At 31.9% G+C, this 24,580-nt stretch overlaps 2 protein-coding genes across 2 annotated transcripts; both read right to left on the reverse strand.

Annotated features, from left to right (window-relative positions):
* Positions 1-432: 432 nt before the first annotated feature.
* On the reverse strand, positions 433-4,050 carry LOC120086696. Its single transcript, XM_039043457.1, has 3 exons — positions 3,963-4,050; positions 3,116-3,243; positions 433-927 (listed from the first exon to the last, which is right to left on the reverse strand). Exons 2-3 carry the CDS (start codon positions 3,186-3,188, stop codon positions 707-709), a joined length of 294 nt encoding a protein of 97 aa, XP_038899385.1. The 5' UTR covers positions 3,189-3,243; positions 3,963-4,050; the 3' UTR covers positions 433-706.
* Positions 4,051-16,272: 12,222 nt separating this feature from the next.
* On the reverse strand, positions 16,273-17,766 carry LOC120084704 (extensin-1-like). The gene has a single exon (XM_039040518.1). The coding sequence runs from the start codon at positions 17,764-17,766 to the stop codon at positions 16,273-16,275; it is 1,494 nt and encodes a 497-aa protein (XP_038896446.1).
* Between the last annotated feature and the right edge of the window lie 6,814 nt (positions 17,767-24,580).

Here is a 24,580-nt window from a genome sequence, read left to right on the forward strand (position 1 = left end):
TCTATATATGCAATTAATTTATCCTTATACTACATATTCTATTATTTTGAGCTTGAATTTTATTTATGCAACTAACCCATTTTTATATTTTAAAAAGTAGAAGATTTAGTTCTTTGACCATTTTTCTAAATTGAAACCATTTTGGTCATTTTTCAAAAATACCATTCTATTTTGACTATTTGTCCAATTAATCCTAGTATCCATTAAAATTTAATTGATTACACAAACTTAAGAAGTCAATGGGCCAAACTACCCCTTTATATTTTCATACGAATGTGCCAACCTAGTTATGCCATATGACCCAATTGGCTTCACAGTCCAAGGCATTATCATCTATCCTGATTTAAAATTAGAAAATCTTGGAAAGGCCAAACTTATGCTGACATGGTATCCGTTAGCAGGAAACCAATAAGTAGCCACAGCACAAAAAGCTACAGACCAAGTCGTCTCCTCCGACCATAAATATCATATTCATTGGAAAGTAAGTGTTGGGAACAAACTAAAAGTGTAACAGAATAGAACAAAAATGTCAAATAATGGGGATGTTGATGAAAAAGACTTATTGCCAAAATCAGAATCCACATTCTGAGTTTCTGTGCATTTTGAAATGAGGGTTTATACAAAGTTCAGAAAACGAAGGAGACGAACTGAAACGCAACGTGAATCTTCTTATTGTCCTGCTATGAAGCACACATTCTTTGGTCAATCATCCAGAGGCCGTCTTCTTTTGCTGAAAGATGACTGCATAGATTGGAACAGCCACGCCAATGCTGAATGCAGTAAATACTCCAAGCGTCATGGTCAACTTTTGATTTTTCATCCTATCCAAGTTGTACATATGCTTTGCGTGCAAATAATATGGTTCGTCATGTCCGTGAGCATGTCCTCCCATTCTCTTGACACCAGTTGAATGAAACCCTCGATTAGCTGCAGCATGAGGTCAGACAGAACCATCAAATTTTAGGATTCAGAAACCTTGATTGGTACATGAACATCATGAATTAGGACAAATGAATAGAATAATCTATGAAAAACAGATGCAAACAGAAAATAAGAACATAGGCACACCATTTTCAAAAAATCTAGGACATCCGGATAATGCAAAAACATCGTTTGTTTACTTAAGGCATTTTCTTCAAATGTATAATTTTCATACCAAAAAACTAGAAAACCGTGAAACTTATGCATTTATATGCTAAAGAATAAACGTTATGCAGCATATCATTCTCAAGATTTATTAATTATGTCTTTCATTACTATTTATGTCTATCAATTGAGAGATATGCGCCTGACGAGGGTTGAAATCAGAGACTTTCTACCACTAGTATCTGATACATATCTACTGTGCTAACAAAAGTTTAGGACACTTGGGACATAGACACATTACCGAAGCCAAAATGCTAATGCTACTCAGAGACTATTATCATGAAGCAACTCTGTACTAATCCATAAATTCTAACTGGCAAAATTTTGTTTGGGACAGACCCAGATCTGAAATCTTCGACAAAATTCAAATATGAAGTTCACACTATTTATATGAATCTGAATTTTGAAATATGTGATACCATGATTTTCCACTAAAAGTTACAATTTGCACTTAACATTACTACGATCGCATATTAGATGTAACTACACAACAATGATTGAACTTTCTGAGTGAAATAATAGTGTGCAAATAGGAAATCCAACATACCATCGCTAGCAACAGAATTGTAAAGACATTAAAATATCTCAATTGGATCACTAAGCAAAAATTCAGCGTTTGTTGAAGGAAGCTCATAGCCAATGTGATCAAATGAAGCTTGGCATAGAAAAAAACAGAAGGGAATGGTCATCAAACTTGACGTGGAAAAGCTTTTTACAAGGTTGATTTGGACTTCCCCAATGAGATATTGAAAGTCAAAGGCAGTACTAAATGGAGACTCTAGATCAGAGGTTGTATTTCATCAACAAAATTTTCTATTATCATCAATGGCAAGCCGAAGAAGAAATCTGGTTGGCAATCAATGCTTTGGGAGGGATCCAATCGATCTCCTGGACCATATGGTTGCAATGCATAGTTCTTCAAAAAGTCTTCGAACATCCTCAACTAGATTTAATTAGGGTGCTCCAAGATCTTTTTTCATAAAGGTATTATGATATTATTAATGTTAATGAAACATATATCTGCCTAATAGATGCTAGAAGAATTGGCAATTACAGAACAATTAGTCGCTTCACTTGTCTTTACAAGATTATCTCCCATGTTCTCTCAAACTGACTCACGAAAGTCCTTCCATTCACAAGTATGGTCAGTATTTGTTGAAGGTAGACAAATATTGGAGGCAGTGCTCATAGCCAATGAGATCATTGAAGTTTGGCATAGAAAAAAAAAACAAAAGGGGGTGGTCATAAAACTTGATGTGGAAAAAAACTTTTGACAAGGTTAATTGGGACTTTCTCAACGTGTTGAAAGTCAAAGGCTTAGGAACTAAATGGAGATTTTGGATCAGAGGTTGTATTTCATTAACAAACTATTCTGTAAGCTTCTATAAGCATCCATGGCAAGTCGACAGGTAAATTTCGAGCCACCAGAGGTCCTAAGCAACAGTTTGCCTTAACTCCCTTAGAGGAAAAACTCGTGTTCCATGAGAATAGACATTTTTTATCTCTTCCACGACCGGATCGCAAAGCAACAAAGTTCTAAGACTGTTACCAAGAGAAAGGCCCATGTAAAATGAGATAAAATAACCTACCTCACAACCCACTAAAGAGACCTACCAATCCATTTTAGTAAACCTATCTTTTCATATATATATATATACTCTTTCTCAGTAATGCTCTTCACAATGTCCAATGTTCAAGCTTAGAAGTATTTGTAATAAGGTTCAGGCTCAGTTAGTCTCCTAAAACTACATTTTATGATAATCTTTTGTTGTCATTTTGCAATTTCTTTTAGTTTACTTATACTTTGATTAATGATTTGATTGTTTCTTTAATTAAATTTGTTTGAGAAAATCCTAGAACTACACTATTATGAACTTGAGAAAAATTGTTGCAAGTTAAGACCATAGGCAGGAACGGTAAAATGTAAGGTAAAGTAAATCTAAATTGCTAGCTAACAAAGTAATGAAACCTGATTTCACCAACAATGATTCTGAAGACTTCAGCAGCTTTGCGCATGACTTCACTCCATTGGCCAAAGACATTTTCTCTGTTTGCAGTTAGTTCTCCCTTTTCGCTTATTTGATCAACCAAGAGTTCCTTTACAATGAAGAAAATATTAATATATTCATAGAATTACAAATAACTACTAAAGGTCACTTGTGTGTTCCGAGAGAGGGGGAGCTCATTGACATATTAAACCAAAAAACTAATTATTCTGAAACTCTATTCATTTTTTAAAACAAGTTTTGAAAAAAGCAAGATTACAGATTGTTAATTTGGGTCTTGAGATGTGGGCAGAAACGCCACTATTTTGGCAGGATAATGACGTATATACTCCAAACCTATAAAGGCTAATAAATAATCGAAAGCCATAAAGTACCGTAAGCAAATACGAAAAACAACAGATAATTCAACACAAACGGATATAGCGAATATCCTAGTCTTCTTCGAATAATACTAGATGGGGAGTATAACAAAATGGAATCCCAAAATTCTTCATTTTTGTCATCTGCTTCATATAAACACATAAATTTAAAGCAACCATCACATTCTTCATTTCAGATCGTTACAAGATGCAATTAGAAAAACATTTCAAACAAATTGAAAAACAGATCCACAGATCTGAACAACACGGCAAGGAAACTACAAAATTCCAGAAACAGATCCTGAAGATTAGTTTTCCTTCAACTTGAAATCAATTTCGTCAATAACAAAAGAAAAATGATAGGAATAAAGGAAAAATCGAAGGCCGAATGAAAAACGAGGTACAACCATGAAATCAGATAAACAAAAAAGAGAGAAAATTGATGGCTTACAGTGGCGGTGGACCGGTGGAGGCGTCGAAAAAGCGTGGATTGGTATGATCAGAGATGGAGGAGCAAAGGATTTAGNTGACTTGAAGAGTTGTTGGGCTGCTTATTTGGGCTTTTAAAATTTAGCCCAAATAAGGAATATTTAGACAGTAAAACCATTTCACAAACTTAATTTCATGAATGTCCATAATTTATAAAATTTTCATGTTTAGATTTATATGAAAATTTTGGACAATTATATCCCTAGTCAAACGGTTGTTGATGAATATACGGAATCAAATATTTCAAATGCAAATATAAATCTACTGAATCAGTAGAATCAAATATTTCAAATGCAAATGTTTGATTTTAGAAGATTTTTCACAATTATTCATTAAATATATATTTCAGTTCACACCTTTAGGACAGTTTGAATTGACTTGAGAAATGAATGTTTTTTTTAAAAAAAAAAAACTCAATTTTATTTAAATACTTTTGATAAAAAATGAATTAGAATACATTTGAAAAACTATTTTGAGTAGATACCAAACACTTCAATTTCTTCTTAAATGACTTATTTTTTAAATTAAACACTTGAAAGTATATTCCAAACACACCTTTAGTCATTTACCAATTTATTTATTCAATTTCTTTTACGAATTATATGGAATTCTTTGAGTGTTCATTTAGTAAGATTATCTGGGAGGACATGCTTTTATGGGGTCGGTGTTCTCGTGGAATTTTGTTTTGGGATACTGAGCTTGCTTGGAACCACCATTTTAACAAAGGGAATAGATTAAGGCGTAAAGTTTGGAGGGTTGTTTGGTGTGTTGGTGTTTACCATATTTAGATATTTTTCTTCTCATATTTGAACACTTAACTCATCCTTCTCTTCTTATAACACTTGGATAATTTTCGTTCCCTAGTAGTTTAACTCCAATTTGAATTTCGTCCTTGAAATTCAACTAAAAACAACTTGAAGTTATCATTACCTCATCTCCTTTGATGATAATAAACACCCAACACATCTTTCCATACATATCAACCTCATCCAAGCAACATTTCAACATTACCTTATAACTTCTGATTTATAAACTACTTAAGGAACATCATCACCTAACATACTTACAAACTACTCCAAAGTTTACGAATTCAAAAACTATTTAGTGCATTGTTCTCCATATCCTACTACTATTACATTTCAAACACATTTATATATTATATAAAGGAATGCTCCTTAGTGGTATATTGCATTTTTCAAACACTTGGTGTAACATCTTGAATTTCAAGAAATTTTAAGTTGGTTATCTCAATAATTTTTAGTTTCCCTTTCATTTTTGAAAATTGGGATTAAATTGAAATAAATGAAAAGCTTTTATTGGTTAAGCTAAATTTACACTATAAAATTTTTGGGCTTTAATGTCGGTTTAGAACTGACATTAAAAGACTTTAATGTTGGTTGACAACCGCCATTGAAAATGGTATTATAAAAGGTTTTTAATGTCGGTTTTAAATCGATATTAAAGACCTTTTATAACACGATCTTTAATGTCGGTTGTCAATCGACATTAAAGCCTTTTAATGTCAGTTTTAAATCGACATTAAAGCCCAGAATTATTGTCCATTTTTTTAATTATTGTCCGTTTTTTTTAAATGTCATTGTCTAATCCATTTTTAATGTCGGTCAAAAAGTTAAAAACGATATTATAATAATTTATCCACAAACAAGAATTGTTTTTATATATTATGATCTCAACAAACACAAAAATTTAAATCTAAGTCTTGCTCACAAACAACGAATAATAGTTAGCTCCCAAAAAATGGACAATAATTCTGGGCTTAAGTATATAAAATCAAGAATAATTTAAAAATAAATGAATCATACTAAAAGAAATTACATGAAGTATGGAAACTATATTTATACAAACTTACCAAAAGGAATGAATGCAAAACCTCCTTGTACTCGTGCGAGCGATGTCATATGAGAGTGTATAAACAAACAAATATAAGTTGCCTTAATATAAGTAATTTATAAATAACGAAAGAAATGAACTCAACCCATAAACAACTACATAGCTGCACAATAATCATTGTAATGATCCCAAATTTCAATGTTCTAAACTAAGGAATATTACCATATTTTAACCTACAACTAACTTTATAACTCTTATGTTTTAGAAAAATTTCGGCAACATGACAACACTACCACAACAATACAAAAGACTTTTACTTTAATACCTGTTTAAAGAAATGCACTTCCAACAATAGTCAAACAACAATCTTCTCTCAACAGAACAAACAATATAAACAACAATGATTTACAAAAACTCAGATCTAATTACTCACTCGACTTCAATTCTCAAAAGTTGTCACATGGCATTCGATCTTATACCTCTAGATTCATGGACTCGGTTCCTATCAATGAAATAAAAAGCTAAAAAACAAAAACTCAGCAAAGTTCAAAATTCCATCAATCCAAAAAAATATCACAATAAACCATAAAATCTATAGAAAGTGATTTTAAAAGCCAGCAAACACGAGTAGTTAGCATAAAAAGGAGAACTCTTAACAACCATCTATCAAATAAGAAAGTAGAACTCTAAATATTAATTTCGAGATATATTTTCAGAATCGTGTCCTTAGAGTTAGACTCTTGTCAAACTCAATCTAAGTCTGTTAAGTTGAATAAGCCCACAACCATCTATCAAATAAAACTTTACGATACAAACCACAAAATGAATGGCACACTTAACAAGAAAAAACAAGCTAACAATGAACAAAATATCTAACAGGTGGAAACATATCACAAATCATCCACCATTTGAATCACATAAATATGATATACAAAGATCTTTTTTTAAAAAATATTGAACAGATCTCAGACTAATGCTCAAAGTTACAATAGCTCAATAAGTACTAAAAGAAAAAGTGAATAGATAAAGTTTGTAATCAAAGAAAAATGACAAGCTATGGGGTTTTGGGTACTTACCTCAGTGATAGACCAACTGATGACCAAGGAGGTAACAAGTATATGTCTCCTTACTTACCATAATAAAGCACTAATCAGTTTATGATCAATTAAAATCACAATATAAACACTATTTTATGGTTAATTGAAATGGGAAAAACAAAAAAAAACAAAAGGGATTTGACCTCAGGAAAACTCCATAAGATGCCCCAAGTCACATACAATCTTGAACTTATCTGTGGTAATCAACACCAAAACTTCAAGCAACTAAAAAGTACACTAAATAGATACAATACTTCAATAAAATGAAACCACAAAAAACGTCTCCAATTAAAAAATGTTATCGAGGGTCAATCCTAGATTATTCAAACAAGATTCCAATGAAGAATTAGATTCAAATTGACGAAGAAGCACAATAAATGGTTAAACAAGTGATAACAAAAGATTCGACGATGATAACGAAAAATTAATCTAACCCACCATGCATGAATAACCCACAAACTACCATAGTGCAACCAGATTCATTTAGGCAAATAATGCATAAATATAAACTACCAAATGATATTTAAGAAGTTCCACTACCATAAACCACTCAATGGAAGTCATAAACGACTAAGCTATGACTACCATAACTGCAGGATAGTCATAGCATTCCAACATTGAATCTAATCCAAACCTTTAGAACAAATAGACTTTTAAGATAAGCATCTTATAAATATTACCTTGTACTTGTTATTAATGTTGTTATGAAGTCCTTTTTGTGTTGGGTGTACCTTCTCCACTTGTTAACTTCTTAAAACATGTCCAATGCAATCTTCCTATCTTCCTTCCAAATCCCCAAGAATCAAAATTTAGCCTTACATGTCAAACTTGAACCTAACAAAATGAAAAACTTCACTCAAAATCATTTCATTATTGAAATACAATGAACTCAACTTACCTTGAGACAAGTCAAAGGCTGGATCAGGTACATCTGACCGAATATTGCAATCAAAACCACAGCACTGATACAAGAATTGGAGACCTATGGAAAGAAATATGTCCATTTCAAAGATGGAAGGTTTCCTTGATCTTACAAGAAAAACATATTTATAACACGCCAGGAGTGAAACACAAAACACAGAAGTAGTTTAAAATATGTAATAAATAACAGCTGAAGAAAGGAAACTTCAGCATTTTCTAGCAACAAATTGAATGATAGGAAAGGTGGTAGATCATACACGACATGTAGCACTACAAGTCCATCTTTTGAAAACCTAAAATGTGTTGGCTTTTACCAACAAAAAGTATGCATTTTGTGGGTAAGCAATCAAAAGGGAGGGAGAGAGCAACACTAAAGCATCTATCAATCTATATGATACAGATTGGACTAGGACAATTGTTGGGAATGTCCTACAACTCACAGTTCGTGTTAAACATTCTATTTTATCAATAATAATGACTTGTTGATTTTTCATCTTATTATGAAAATCCAATAAACGCATCCTTGGCTATAGTTTGAATGTTGTAACTTTATGTAATGACATAAACAAGTTGACAGTATATAGCCTAAATGGTCTAATGAGTATATGGATGAAATTGAGTATCTCATCCTAGTAACACTATTGGATGTGACCTACTCTATAGTTGTTACAAGAAGTTGTAAAGTGCTACAACCGATGTGATCCACAAATCGTTCATGTTGAGACATGAGTGGGGGCATCCTATGCAATGAGTTTGCATATAGACTGGACCACGAAAATAGTCACTTTTCTTTATAACGACCATTTACTGTTAAAACTGACTATTTCATTTAATATGTAACCTAGGTTAACTCGATCTTAATTCTGAGCTAGCTATGAACTTCTATTTGTTTGAGATTATCCTTCAATCTGCAAACGGTGAGAGTAGTCCAACTGCACTGCTCAATAAAAGACCGGATGAATAGCTGGGGACATAGTCTTGCAAGATGGAATTCACTTCTACCCTATTTAGGGTTAGCAGATAGGTTGTTCTCTTAAGTACTGATTACAGGTCTTGAACAATCGAGACCCAACCTTCTCATGATAGATAAAGGATTTGATTCATGAAGGTTATGAATCAGAATTGTTCATTAGAAGATCAGTAAGAACTTAAGGAACAAGATGTATTCACAAGGGTAAAATGGTATTTTTGACCTAGCTGTGATTACGAACAACCTATGAAGGATCGACTTACTGATTATGGTTATTATGTGGACATGATATATCTACAATGAGGGGAGTTCAACTATGGGCTATAGTGGAGTGTCCTATTAGTTAACTAATTGGGGTTAAATTGGACTAATAAGTTTAGCCTATTAATCTCGAATCGTTGGAGCTCATGATCTGTAAGTCCGCGAGGTTTCCCTACTAGCTCGTAAATGGATAAGCTTTAGAGTAGCTTGAGAAATTAATTTGAAATGTTAAGATTAAACGGAACAAGAGAATAGATATTTAAATATGATTTAAATATATGAAGATGATTATTATGCAAAATTGATTTAATATTTGATATTAAATTAATTTATGAACTTAATTTTAGAAAATCATTGTCAATTTTATTAATCAAAATGTTTTTGAAAACATTTTGTGATTTTAAAAGAAAAATGAAAACTGATTTTTGTATGCCAAGCACAAAATGGAGAATGTAGATTTTCCATTACCTTCATCTTCATGCTCACACAAAAGCCATCAACTTCTCTTCATTAATTCTCCAAGCATGAGTTGCAAACCATACACTTCACTTCTTTGCATATTCATCTACAATATATAAAGAAGTTTGGAGTCATTTGAGAAGAATTAATGCAGAAATTTTGAGAAAAAAATCTCTGTGAGAAGAAACTGTTCTTTCCATCCGGCTGTTGTGTGTTCTTCATTGTTCTTCACCAATTCAAGTTGTTCTTGAGTCCCACAAATCTATCTAAAACTCCTAGGGAAGACTTTGAGGTGGTTCACGGTAATTTCTGGTGAAGATTGCTGCTGTACATTCGGATTCTTCGAGTGTTCTTCAAAGGTATGATCTTAAAACCCTCTTTTTAGAAGAGCATGCTTTAGTTTCTGCCAAAATTAGTGAATTTGAATGCTTATGGATCCTTGATACTTCTTTGCATGTTATTTAACTCTTTCAATTGGTATCAGAGCATCTTTTTAATTCGGTTTAATTTTGACAAGGTAGGTGTTTTTCATGAGATATATAAAACTGATGCACTGCTATGGTTTTTGAGTTTTGGCATCTTAATTCTCTTTAATTTCTCAATTAAATTTTTGGCTCTTGTTTGATGAGTTTTTGTGTGTTAGAAAGAGTCTGTAATTATTTGGAGTCATTAGAGTTGAAATTAAGATGTAATTGAAGAAACAAGCGAAGGAGGCCGAGTTACTGTTCTAGTTTTTTTAGCTTCTGCTCAAATTTGTTGTTGAGGTCTAGTTACTAAGTGATCGTTTAGCTCTAGACATTACACGATGTGAAGAAAAGCTAGACGATCATTTAGCAATGGGCACTGGTCGTTGTGATGTTGAACGCTAAGCGATCGTGTACCTACGGGAGCTAAATGCGTGAATTTGCTATACGATAGCACTATGCAATCGTTTAGTTTTGTTGTGGGAACTAAACGATACGTTGAATTTGCTAAACGATGGTGTTATAAGATCGTTTAGCTATGATGTATGCTAAGCGATGCGATGAAGTGCTACGCGATAGCACTAAGCGATCGTTTAGTCGCGGAGCTCAACGATCGTGCAGATAAATGCTAAGTGACGCGATGATGTTCTATACGATGAAGCTAAGCGATCGTTTAGCTGCGGCGGATACTAAGCAATGAAAGCGCTGGGCAATGGTGTTAAGCGATCGTTTAGCTCTAGGCGATGGAGCTAAGCGATAGCACGACGATGGAACTAAATGATCGTGTAGTCCTATACGATAGAGCTAAACAATCGTTTAGCTTTCAGCAAACACTAAATGATCGTATACTTCCTCTCAACCTAAGGCGATGACACTAGACGATTACATTTAGCACTACATGATCGGCTTTAGCAGCACTTTGAGGTTGAACCGAGAGCAGCCAGATCGACCGGTTTTCTTAAGGTCCAATCCGGTTCAACCTCAAAGGGTTTTGGCTGGTCCGGTTCAGACTTTGTTGGTTCGATTCAGACTCATCCAGCCCGATTCAAGTTGTTTGGGTTTGGTTTGGAGTGGTTCGAGCGGTTCAAAGATAGTTTTGAAGCTGTTTGTAATAGTTAGCTATCTGTTTACTTGTTCATGCCAAAACAAAAACCATAACAGTTAGTATTTAATTGTTTATGCATGAGATGTATGTGATAATTAAATAATTCATGTATATGCATATAGTATGCCATGTAGATTTAAAATCCCACTGTAGAAACCATGTTACATGCATTGAAAGTATGTTATAATTGTTATAATGCATGTTTGGGTCCTGTTTCAATAAATTCTTGCTTTAATGGTCAAAATGGTTTGAATGTAAATCTGTAAATATGAGTAATGACCATTGTCGGAGTACTTGAAAGGTCGAGTCGTTACACCTAGAGCTTGACTGCTACCTTTCACAATCTTAAGTGGATCTTCCATTTCCTGTTGTGTTACTGCATACATCCTCCCTTGTTGGCGAGATTGACCTATGATTCCTTTCTGTTTTACTCCACTTGACCCTTCTTCTCTAGTATTTACAAGACTTGTCCACTGGTTTGCCATTTACGATGAAGTTCTTTGTGCAACCTTGTCCTCTTGCATAACTGTGGACATTCTCTTTTGAAGTGACCAGACCATCCACATTTATAACACGCATGGGTTCCGTCGAGAAACTGACCCCAATGATATATGTCTCACAAGGAATACAAAGGTCTCTTGTTAATAGTAACATCAATCTCCTCCAATTACTCAGCCCGTGAATCTCCTAAAGGATTTAGAGAATGACCAACTTCCCTTATCTCTGAATTTCTTTACTCGAACTCGATTTAGAGCTTGATGTTCCACTATGCTTGTGTTTAAAAGTTCCTTTGCCAGATACTCTGGGTACAAACCTTTTATTCCCCTTTTCATTTGTTTGGTCAGTAGATGGACTTGGAGATTTGGATATACTAATATCCTGCACAGTCTCTCTTTCCTAGTTTCTTTCTACCACATTCTTTTCCACCCCCATAACAACTTCCACCAATTTAGAAAATCATCTCACTCAGCACTAGCTATTATAGGTATACGAATTTATTCTCTTAATCCTTCCTCGAATCATTTACATCTCTCAACCTCATCCCTAGTTACACTGATGACATACTTTGATAGCTTCGTATATTTATTCTTATACTCAACCACTGTGATAGATCCTTGTTTAAGTTTAAAGAATTCATTCCTTTTTGCATCACAGAATTGTCGTGGGTAGTATTTGTTGAATGGTATGGAAACCCTAGGGGGTTGAATAGGTTTAATTAAACTTTTTTTTAAAGTATGCTCAATTTGATCTAATTAGATATTTTAAAATTAAATTAATAAAAACTCTAACTTATGCTAAATAACAAGATCGATAAAAATTATGTAACAATATACTAAATTAATCTCAACAATAAAATCATGCAATTAAGATTAAATGCAAAATAATTAGTAAAGAGTTAGAGAATAAGACATTGTAATTTTTATAGTGGTTCAAACTTGACCTACATCCACTTTTCCAAGCGCCTCTTAGGATTTCAATTACAAAATCTCCTTTGACTATTTTCACATATGAAAGCCGAATTTCTACCTTGCTCATTTTACAGGTTCAAAAGCAAACCCGATCCTTTCCATAAACTTCTTCCACAACATAACCATTTAAAAAAAACACTCTTTACATCCATTTGATACAAAATGAAATTCTTATGAGAGGAAAAGCAAGCAACATTGTAATAGCTTCTAATCTAGCAACTGGTACAAAAGTCTCTTCATAATCTATACCTTCTTCTTGACAATAACCTTGAGCTACAAGTGTAGCCTTATTTCTATTGTATTTTCATTTTCATCCAGCTTATTTCTAAAAACCCATTTAGTTTCAATTATAGATGCATTAGAAGGTCTAGGAACTAAAAACCCATTTAGTTCCCAAATCCAAAACTCATCACATTCAACATGTTTAAAACTTTTAGGTTCAACTTGAGGAAAAAAAAACAAGATTACTAAATAATTAAGAGAAAAACGAGTTTTCACACCTTGTTTAGGATCACCAAGAATCAAATCCTTGGGATGAGATGGAGCATATCTCCACTCTTTAATCATGGACGAAAAATCATCTTCTTTCTTTTCATTGATGCTTACTTCTTGCATACTTGAAACAATTTCTTTACCTTTGTCACTAACAAGTAAATCTCCAATATCATTTTCTAAATCATCACTACAAATAGGCTCAATAGAAACATCATTACAAGATTCATCAAATACAACATGCATAGATTCCTCAATAACTAATGTTCTCTTATTGAAAACTCTATAAGCTTTACTAGTAGAGGAAAATACCAACATAAGAATAAAATTTTCCAAGTTTTTCTTTGTTATTCAAAATAAAACATTTGTAATAAAAAAAAAACTTTGAAATACCCAATATTTGAAATTTTTCCATGTCAAAGCTCATAAGGAGTTTTATTTTATGGTCTAATTAAAAGTCTATTTAGCAAACGGTATTAACGGGTTTCACCCAAAAATATTTAGGTAAACTATACTCATTAAACATTGACCTAGTAAATTCTTGCAAAGTACGAATTTTCCTTTCAACCACACCGTTTTGTTGAGGAATCCTTGGAGAGAAAAAATTATAAGAAGAACCATTTTCTTCACAAAATTTTTTAAAAGCATCATTATCAAATTCTCTTCCATGATCACTTCTAATTCTAGAAATAAAAAATCCTTTTTCATTTTGAACTCTTTTAGCAAAACTAACAAAAAATTTCAAAGCATCATCCTTATATATTATCATCAAGACCCAAATAAATCTAGAAAAATCATCAACTATCACAACGGCATAATAGTTCCCTCCAAAACTAGCAATTCTAGAAGGGCCAAATAAGTCCATGTGTAACAGTTGTAGGGATCTAGTAGTAGAGATCATATTTTTAGATTTGAAAGAAGACTTACTTTGCTTACCCATTTGATAAGCATCACAAACTTTGTCCTTTTCAAATTTAAATTTAGGAGGACCTCTAACCAAAAAAATCTTGGAAATATTTGAAATTAAGTGCATGCTAGCATGTCCTAGTCTTTTATGCCATAATCAAGAATTATCATACAACACAGAAAGACATTTATCAATAATAGGGCAATCATTCAAATCAAGTGTGTACACATTTTCATCCCTATTTCCAACAGATAAGACTTTTCTATCCCAAGCATTTTCGATTATGTAATTCTTTTTATCAAATACAACTCCAAATCCTTTATCACACTGATAACTTGTAGAAATACAAGTTATTTTACCTCTTTTATCTAAAACAATTGGGAAAAAAGATTCTGAAAATGCGATGGCTTGATAAAGAATTCATAAAAATAATTATATCATGTGATCACACACACAAAGTCTCTTTATCTACGAAAGTTATAAAAATTGTTGTTGTTGTTTTTTTTTTTTTTTTTTTTTTTTGTGTAGGAAATCTACTTATGCGATCATAAGGAATGTTCAATGCCAACCTTGGAATCACATAGTTGAACAAATTGGTAACCTACAAATTTACAATTTGATTGAAAAATAAATTTACAGTAAACATACAGGATATGCATTCTTAAATAGTAAATTACAACATGATTTTTACTAAGAAAAAGAGTTCAAGAGACCTTTAAAGAATGTTTCTTCGTGTAGAACCCTCGAACTATCACGAACCCAAAAACAGCAACAAGCTTGAAGAATCGAAGATCCTCTTTAAGAAAACTCGAACCAACAAGAGACATAACTACCAGGAACCTTCGGTATACTTAAGGTGAGAGTCCAGTAGTTGTGGGCTCTGACTATTTTGGTTAGGAAGGCGATTTTTAGTTTGGAGGAGGAACAAGATTGAAGAAGACAAAACTCTTCTATCGTATAACAAAACTTCAATCATATATCTCTCAAACTTGTGTCTGTATCGTGTGGAAGAAAAGAAATCAAATTTTCATTTATTTCAATTTGCTATAAAACTATTTAACCACCCATTAAGGTGGTTGGAGAGAAAAGAGGAATAATTATCCAAAATAATAAATTTAATATAAATAAATATGATAACTAACTTATCATATATTTTTTATATTAAACTATATATTATATCAAATATAACACATAATCTATAGTTTTAATATTGTATCATATATAATATAAATTATAGTTCATTTTTTCTATTTTATGGCATTTAATATAAATCATATTTATATTAAATTTAACAACTATAAATCACATTCATAGAAAATTTATTTGAATCTCATTCAAATATTTATTTCCTCCAATCAAATAATAATGTATTAAATACATTATGATAATTATATCATATATAATTGAATTAATTTAATTATATCATATATAATTAAATTCTCTCTTTATTTACAGATAAGTACATCGTTGTAATTGTTTGACTTTATATTAGTGAATATATCTTTCCACAAGTACATTGTCTTTCAAATGTAAATGGTATTGTACCAAACTGAGTTACCAAACTCCGTGTTTTATTCTGGTTTTAGTTTTCTGCATTTATTTATGATGTTTTTAGAAATGTGGTGACATCCTGTGCAACAAGTTTGGTCTTGTGTTAGATAATCTAAATTTTCAGATCTCTTTCATTACTTAGTAAAATTGATGTCATAGATCAAATTATGTTTGATGTCGATCGTGAAAATCTTCTTGTTGAAACATCCAAGTTATTTTGTTATCGTATTTATAGTGTTAGATTCTTAAATTAATTTTACAATTACTTTACACATACTTAAAGCAAATATGTTATATTGAATCCTTTTAATATATTGTCCACATAATTTGGAGAAACAAAATTTTCATTCACGTGTTTCACAATGCAAAGATTTTAAGTTTTTTTCTTTATCAAGAAGCACAAAAGCTTTAATTTTATTGATTAAATAGGAAACATGTAGAAACAACTAAAGATATCAGAGGTAATCAACAAACAAATTAAAGAGCCTTCTTTGTATAACAATGATTGATGATCTTCATCAGGCTATCCTCCTTATTGATTCGAAAGATGTATATTTCTTACTTTTTTTCCCTTGCAAAATTAAACATTGAGCCTGTGTAAATAAAACATTAAGTATAAGTAAAATGTAAGTTGAGATACATGAATATGTTTGATCAATTTATTAACTTATATATGCATTTGAAGCTCACCATAACGTGCTTAATAGTAGAGTACATATCTTAACCTAAAAGTATGATGGAGGTGGAGGTGACTTATACATATATTTTGTAGGTGGTGTTAGAGAATAATAGATTGGTGGTGGTGGGGAGTAGTATATTGGTGGAGGAAGATAGTAATAGACTGGTGGTGGAGGAGATTTATAGATTGGAGGTGGAGGAGACGGGTAGACTGGTGGAGGAGGGGAATAATACATAGGAGGTGGAGGGGATTTATAGACAGGGGGTGGAGGAGAGGGATAGACTGGTGGTGGAGGAGAACGATAAACTGGTGGTGGGGGGGATTTATATACGGGAGGAGGAGGAGAGGGGTAGATTGGTGGTGGAGGAGAGTAGTATACAGGAGGTGGAGGAGAAGGGTAGACTGGTGGGGGTGGAGATTTGTAAACAGGGGGAGGAGGAGAGGGATAAACTGGTGGTGGTGGAGATTTATAAATGGGAGGTGGGGGAGAGGAATAGACTGGTGGTGGAGGAGAGTAGTAAACGGGTGGTGGAGGGGATGGGTAAACTGGTGGAGGAGAATAGTATACAGGAGGTGGAGGAGATAAGTAGACTGGTGGAGGGGGAGATTTATAAATAGGTGGTGGAGGAGAGGGATAAATTGGTGGAGGAGGAGAGTAGTATACAGGAGGTGGAGGAGAGGGGTAGACTGGCGGCGGAGGAGATTTATAAACAGGAGGTGGAGGAGATGAGTAGACTGGTGGAGGAGGAGAGTAGTACACTGGAGGTGGAGGAGACTTGTAGACGGGGGGTGGAGGAGATGAGTATACTGGTGGTGGAGGAGATTTGTAGACGGGAGGTGGAGGAGACGGGTATATTGGCGGTGGAGGAGATTTGTATATAGGAGGTGGAGGAGAGGGATAAACTGGTGGTGGAGGAGAGGGGTACACAGGCGGTGGAGGAGATTTGTAGGTGGGAGGTGGAGGAGATGGGTAAACTGGTGGAGGAGAGTAATATATTGGTGGTGGAGGAGAGTAATACACAGGTGGTGGAGGAGAGGGATACACTGGCGGTGGAGGAGATTTGTAGGTGGGAGGTGGAGGAGATGGGTAAATTGGTGGTGGTGGAGAGTAATACACAGGTGGTGGAGGAGAGGGATAAACTGGTGGCGGAGGAGATTTGTAGACAGGAGGTGGAGGAGATGTGTATACTGGGGGTGGAGGAGATTTATAAATGGGAGGTGGAGGAGAGGGATAAACGGGTGGAGGAGGAGATTTGTATATAGGAGGTGGAGGAGAGGGGTAGACTGGTGGTGGAGGAGATGGGTAGATTGGAGGTGGAGGAGATTTGTAGACAGGAGGAGGAGAGTAATAGTACAAAGGAGGTGGAGAAAATTTATAAATTGGTGGTAAAGGTGTATAGTAAATCGGCGGCGGCGGCGACTTATATGTAGAAGGTGGTGGTGGGGAGAAATAGTAACCGTAATCTCCAGCTAACGATGATGGCAAGCTTAGAGCTACAACAAAGATTGCAATAAGAAGGGAGGCCATTGAAGAACCCATATCTTTGTTTACAATTAGGGTTTGGGGTTCTACATTTGAAACGAATGCTCCACCTTTATATAGACAAATTTTTCTTACCTCTTCAACGCAAACCGAGTCATTGTAAATTGTAAAATAATTTTTTTTAAAAAAATCATTATAACATAACCAAAAGTGGAATCAGTAAAATATTATCAATGAAGAAAAACAAGATTGTACTTACGCAATTATAAGAAGTTGTTGAGTTGAAGTTAATATAGTTGACCAACAAGATTGTATACAGTTAAATATAATGTTTTATTTTTATTACAAACCACAAAATTTGGATCTAACTTTTTTTTTTTTCTTTTTTTAATAGAAGTAAAATTAATCGGAATTGGCCGATTAAGAGCATTTTAATTGATCAACCTTAGTAGTTGATATTGAAAAAAATAATGTGTTTGATATTTTCTTGACTTGTTCTAAGTTTTCCATCATCTTTGTAAAAATAAAGAAACTAGTTTGGATTATTATTTAAATACATGAAATCAAGCTTCTTTTGCTGTTAGAAAAGTTATTTAACTTTTTTTTTTTTTTTAAAAAAAATTATTACTTCTATATATTAATTTTACAATATAATGGATTTAAGAATTACTTTGTGAGAGTTCTTTTTTAACTTTTTTTTTTAGATTTTTGTTATATGGAATATATATTAGTTTTATCAAAGAAGAAAGAAAATTAGGATATCTGGGTGACTAATTAACTTCTAAACTCACCAAAATGAAGGTTTAAACGATCGATGATGACGAAGATGTCGATGTCTTAATTTTTTTAAAAAAAATTGATAAAATATTGATATTGATGAAAATTCATGAAAAGTTATAAAAATCAACAAATATTTAAATATTTAAATTAGTAAATAAATATTTTATGTTTTTTAAACAAATTAAAATATTTAATATTTGTACTACATTCATATGGGGGTGACGTTTTGTTTATCATTTTTTATGTTTCATGAATTTTTTTACATCGATTAACCTTTTATATTGATGTGGAACTCATGAAAATGAAAATATCGATGCAAATATTGGCATGTTGATAAAAATTTAACAACATAGCTATTACTCTTTTTCGTGTTCCCAAGATGTTCTAAGTCATTCATTTAATATTTTTCTAGTGTTATTTCATAAAATATTGCTTTTCTTTGACAATGTGTGCATGAATGGACTCATATTGTAGTTTAAAAGCAAGTGCATGGCTAGCCATAATATACCAAGTCTATGGCGTTGAAACTGTGATTTATTAATGTTAAGAATAAATATTCAAACTAGCATAGCTAGCTTTTCTTTATTTATTTTTATTGAGCTAGCAATTTAATAGGATGTTTTGCTTATAATTTTAATAAATTTGAAGTTGAGAAGAGTAAGTTGATATGATCTATAATCTTGGCTTATATGACAAAAATAATGGTGGTGGGTAGCAATATGACTTCCTCTAATGGTAAATATAGCACATCTAGAAAAGAGGCAAGTATAACACTTAGCAAGTTAAGCATATGGAATTTTTATAGTTTTTAATTAGGAAAATTATTTTAAATGACAAAACTGTTAAAAATATTTACAAATAATAACAAAATATCACAGTCTATCTACAATAGACTACTATTTGTATCTATCATGACTTGGATATAGATAGATAGTACTTAGATATAGATAGATAATAGTCTATCGTGTTCTATCGATAGACAAGAAATTTTACTATATTTGTTTTGATTCATTTTCTTATATTTGATTACAATTTTATAATTATTGAAAAAAAAAATATGGGTTTTCAACCTGTAATATATAAATACTATATAGTTTTAGTTTTGCTTTTTGAATGCATAGTCTTAGTTTTGTTTTTAGTTAGCATAAACTTTTAAAAGCTAGATAAGGTAGCCAATTTTATTTTAATGTTTTCACAATTTTTTTTATATAGTACAAAGTAAAAATTGCTCTAATTATTAAATTATTGAATAAATATGTCAACAATTCAATTTTGTAGTATAGATAATGCAATGATTTCGAATGACAAATGTAACATCCGAGTGTCAAGTAATTCATTTATTTGTTTTATTATTTATTTCTCCAAAGTATTACTATTGGATTCAAGTGGTGTTTGGGTCTTCGTTGAAGTTTTATGTGGCAATTGGGCTTGATGTGGGTTGGGAATGTGGATTTGGTAAAGTGTTAGGGTAAGTTATTTCCTTAAAAAAAAAAGGACGACACAATTTTCATTTAAAAAAATGGTAAAAAAAAGTTTCAAAATTATAAAAATAGTAAAATAAAATTAAATAACTGAAAATACTAATAAATAAAGGATCAAACTATCCAAAAACTAACAAAATGAGTACAAATAGACAATACTTCAAAAAAAACTTGAAAACTGCAAATACATTATCTAAATATTCTAGAAGCAAAAAAAAAAAAAAACAAAAGTTAGCTAAACAACAAATAACATGGCCAAAATCGTAGAAAGGGTTCCAAAATCCAAAAACCAACCAATATGGTCTTCACCAACAACCAATTGGCAGCTGCTTCTTTGATGGACGACCACGATGGTGTGCCTGTAGTACGATGGTCACAGGTGGTGGCATGCGGTTGCTTAGAGAACCAGTTGGTGATGAGCAAAAGAAGACTTGATAGTTATGCAAGCCAAAATGTAACAAAGATGATGATGGTGAGAGAAGAAAGAATTGAAGGTTTTAAAGGAAGAGAAGAATTGAAGATTTTAAAGGAAGAGACCCAAGATGAGACTATGGCGAGAAGGGTGTGATGGCATCAATTTTAAAAGAGAGGTTATGGAGATGTTATGGCTACAAGCTTGTTGCAAATGAGAAATAAAAAAGAGAGGAAGAAAGGGAAGGGATGAGAGGGAGGTAAAGTAGAACTGGTGTTTTTTAAAAAATATATATTTACAAATATGTAAGGATAAGAGTGCTTAGATTTTTATTTTATTTTACACAAAGAATTATAAATGTATTGGAACTTGGAAATGAGGATTAGTTTTTTTTGTTTTTTTTTTTTTTAATGAAACAATGGAGAAGAAAAATCTTATTAAAATAATAAATAGGTATATAAATATGTTTTATATACTAATGATATATTGTTATATCACTAGGTTTACATTTTAAAAAGTATAAACTATATAAATAGTAATAAACAAATATATATATGCTAACAAAACGTATAAACAAATAAAAAAGAATAAGATAAAACAAAATAGGATAACAAAAGATAAATTCTAATGATGAATATTGTTGGAGCAAAATTAGTGAGAATCTCTAAAGTAAATCACAAAACATGTAAAATGATATTAAAATCACATAAATTCATATTACAATTATAGTGTATGTGTAGATGTAGATTAGTTAATCTCGTAACTTCATGTTACGATTACATTGTATGTGAAAATGTATATTAGTTAATTTCCAGAGCCCACTGAAGACAAACTAGAAATATGTTTAACTTCATATTACATTTTGAATCTGATAACAACATGTTTAAACAAATGAAAAAAATTTAGATAAAACTAAATCTGGTAACAAAAAGTTGAACCAAGTTAGAAAGAGTTAGATAACCAAAATTTGATAATAATGTTCTTAGAAGTTGGAGAGAATGATATGTTTCTGCTGAATTATTATTCAAATATAGTGTATTTAAAAGATTCATAGACACATTAAAGAGTAGTCAACCACCACACAAAAATCATAACTCCGATTCTCTAGCATCCAATGCAGTTGCAGAAGTTTCAATTTATTGTAGTGTCTAACTCTGATTTTCTCTAATGAACAAGATTTCATCTTCTTTTGCCAAAAAAAGAAAATTTTTTATTATAATAATGAAGTAAAAGAAGATTGAATCGTCATACAAGAACAGATGAAGAGGAAAATAGGAAAACCGATGGATCAATGGATAGAATCGTTTGGTAAAATAAAAAGATGGGGATGAAAAAATTGAAATTAAGAAGGAAAAAAAGTAAATTTGTAAATTCAATCCTAATGTGTCAATAACAAATACATGATTTTTAGATAATGAAATGTAAAATAACTAAAAATGTAATTCAAACATTAACAATGGTAATATAATAATATTGTTAGGAATGTCCTAGAACTCACAATCCGTAAATTTTGTTAAACATTCTATTTATCAATAAAATATTATTATTGAGTATCTTATTCAATAAAGTTGTTGATTTTGTATTCTATTATGAAAATCCAATAAACATATCCATGGCTATAGTATAAATACTTCAACTTTATGTGGTGACATAAACAAAATCAAGTTAATAGTATATAGCCTAAATGGTCTATAAGTATATGGATGAAATTGGGTATCTCATCCTGGTAACACTATTGGATGCGGCCCATTTCATATACTGATAAAAATGATGTGATCCATAAATCATTCATGTAGAGACATATGAGTGAGGACATCCTATGCAATGAGTTTGCATGAGACTGGACCTCGAAGTAGTCACTTTTCTTTATAACGATTGTTTTCTGTTAAAACTGACTATTTCAAACTAAAATGACCTAGGATAACACGATCTTAATTCTGAGCTAACTATGAACTCTTGTTTATTTCAAGATTGTCCTTTGATCTGCATAGATGAGAGTAGTCCAACAACACTGCTTAATAAGCCTTCCATTTTAGGGATAAGACCAAGTAAATAGCTGGGGACACAACTATGCAAGATGGAATTCACTCCTACCTGACTTAGAGTTAACAGATAGGTTGTTCTCTTAAGCGCTGATGTCTAGTCTTGAATAACGGAGCCCCGCCCTTTCTTGGTAGAGAGGGATATGATTTATAAATAGTATTACAAATCAATTGTTCAATAGAAGGTCAGTTGAAGCTTAAGGTACAAGATATATTTACAAGGGTAAAATGGTAATTTTGAACCAGCTGTAAATACAAACGACCTGTGAAAGATCGACTTACTGATTATGGTCGAAATGGACAGAAATATATCTATAGTGAGGACAGTGCACTATTGAACTATAGTGGTGTGTCTTGATAGTCAACAAATAGTAATTAATTCGGTTTAAAGAGTTTAACTGATTAATTACAAATCGTTGGAGTTCATGATCTGTAGGTCCATTAGATCCCTCTACTGGCTCATAAATTAGAATAACAAATTGAGTATTAAATTGGATGAATTCTGGAATTAGGGTTATGAATTTGAAATGTTCAAATTTAGTTATTAAGGTTTTCAATTTATTGTATTTGATACAATTATAAAACATTTAATTTAGTTGAAATTAAATGATATTGGAGAATCAGTTAATATTTAAATTATTATTTAAATATGAAATTGAATCATATTGATAGAATTGGTATTTTATTAATTTAATATTAAGATATTAAATTAATAATTTTTAATTAAAAAATTGAAAAAAATTGAAAATAGTTTTATTAATTATATAAAACTAATTATTAAATAAAATAGTTTTATTTAATTATAAAAATCAATTTTAGTTTTAAAATTGATTTTAGGGTTTGGATTTTTCCAATTTTTGGTAAAAATCCACTAACCAATTCTTGGGAAAAATCCACTAACCAATTCTTGGGTGGTTTGTCACCCAATTCCACCTCCAATATGTGATCAGCTCTAAGTAGGAGCTGCCCTCCATGCAAGTCACTCTCCCTGCATGAAAACATGTTATATAATGAGTATTCATGCATGGATTTTGTATAGATTTGCTGAAAATATTGACTGAAGTGCTGGAATTCTAAAAACTCTCACAAACCACCAAAATTCCTCTCCAATTAAGCTAGATTTGAGTGTTTCCACCACATATTCCTATTTGAGATTTGTAGAGAAGATCTTGGTGGTGGTCTTGTTGAAGTTTCAAGCTCAATCTTGAAGTGATTCTGCTGAATTCGTGGATTAAGTCTTCAAAGGTAAGTTTTGCTTCAATCCCTCTTTGAACTTCTTTTGAATAGCATGTTTAAAACTCAAATTAAGAGTAGTTAGAATGCTTATCGATTCTAATTTATTTCGCTGCATGTTAGATTACTCGTTCAATTTGTATCAGAGTTAGGTTTAAGCACTCACTTATCGTTAATTTGAGTTTGGTGGGTGAATTTCTAAGCATGTTTGAATATGTGACTGATATGGTTTAAATTCAACTTTGGTATTAGAATTCTCTTTGATTTCCAAGTGAAATTTGTAATTGGCTCTTGTTTGATGAACTTATGTGTGTGCTCTAGAGTTTATAATTTATTTGGAGTCATTAGAGTCCAAATTAAGCTGCAATTTGAAGATTCAAGCAAGCATCACGTTGCTGTTCATCCCAAGGGTTTGCTTCGTGTGCTGCCTGGCCGGTTTGTGGGTTGAAGAAATTAGTTCGACCAGTTCACCTCCAAACCGGTCCAGTTCAACATCCTTGGTGCCTTGGTGGTCTGGTTCAGATGGTTTAGGTTCAGTTCAGGTCGGTTCGAGCAGTTCTTCGTCAAATTAAAAGTATTTTTAACCTATTATTGTAATAATTTAGCTTATTTATTGGTTTAGAATGCCAAAGTTGAACCATATTAGTATTATTTAATTATTTTATGCATTTGATATGTATTATTTTTTTATTAAACATGTTAGTGCATAAAGTATGTCATTTTAGATTTAAAATCTCACCATAGGTAAACATGTTACATGCATTATTGTATGTTATAATTAGTTATAATATAGTATGCATGTTTTAATGGTTTGTTTAAAAATTGATGTAATTGTTATGTTAATTTTTGCCTTTGAAGCATGTTGTTTTATAAATTAGTTATAAAATGAAATTAGACTTTAAAATCCATAACAAAGATAATTA

The sequence above is a fragment of the Benincasa hispida genome, chromosome 9, assembly GCF_009727055.1.
Source record: "Benincasa hispida cultivar B227 chromosome 9, ASM972705v1, whole genome shotgun sequence".
Lineage (NCBI taxonomy): Eukaryota > Viridiplantae > Streptophyta > Magnoliopsida > Cucurbitales > Cucurbitaceae > Benincasa > Benincasa hispida.

Excerpts from the sequence above, each read along its gene's own strand:
- LOC120086696 (XM_039043457.1), bottom strand. The coding sequence starts at position 3,188 with ATGTCTTTGGCCAATGGAGTGAAGTCATGCGCAAAGCTGCTGAAGTCT. Across the intron at positions 928-3,115 it reads ATCATTGTTGGTGAAATCAG|CTAATCGAGGGTTTCATTCA; the intron begins GTTTCATTACTT and ends CTCATGCTGCAG.
- LOC120084704 (XM_039040518.1), bottom strand. The coding sequence starts at position 17,766 with ATGGGTTCTTCAATGGCCTCCCTTCTTATTGCAATCTTTGTTGTAGCT.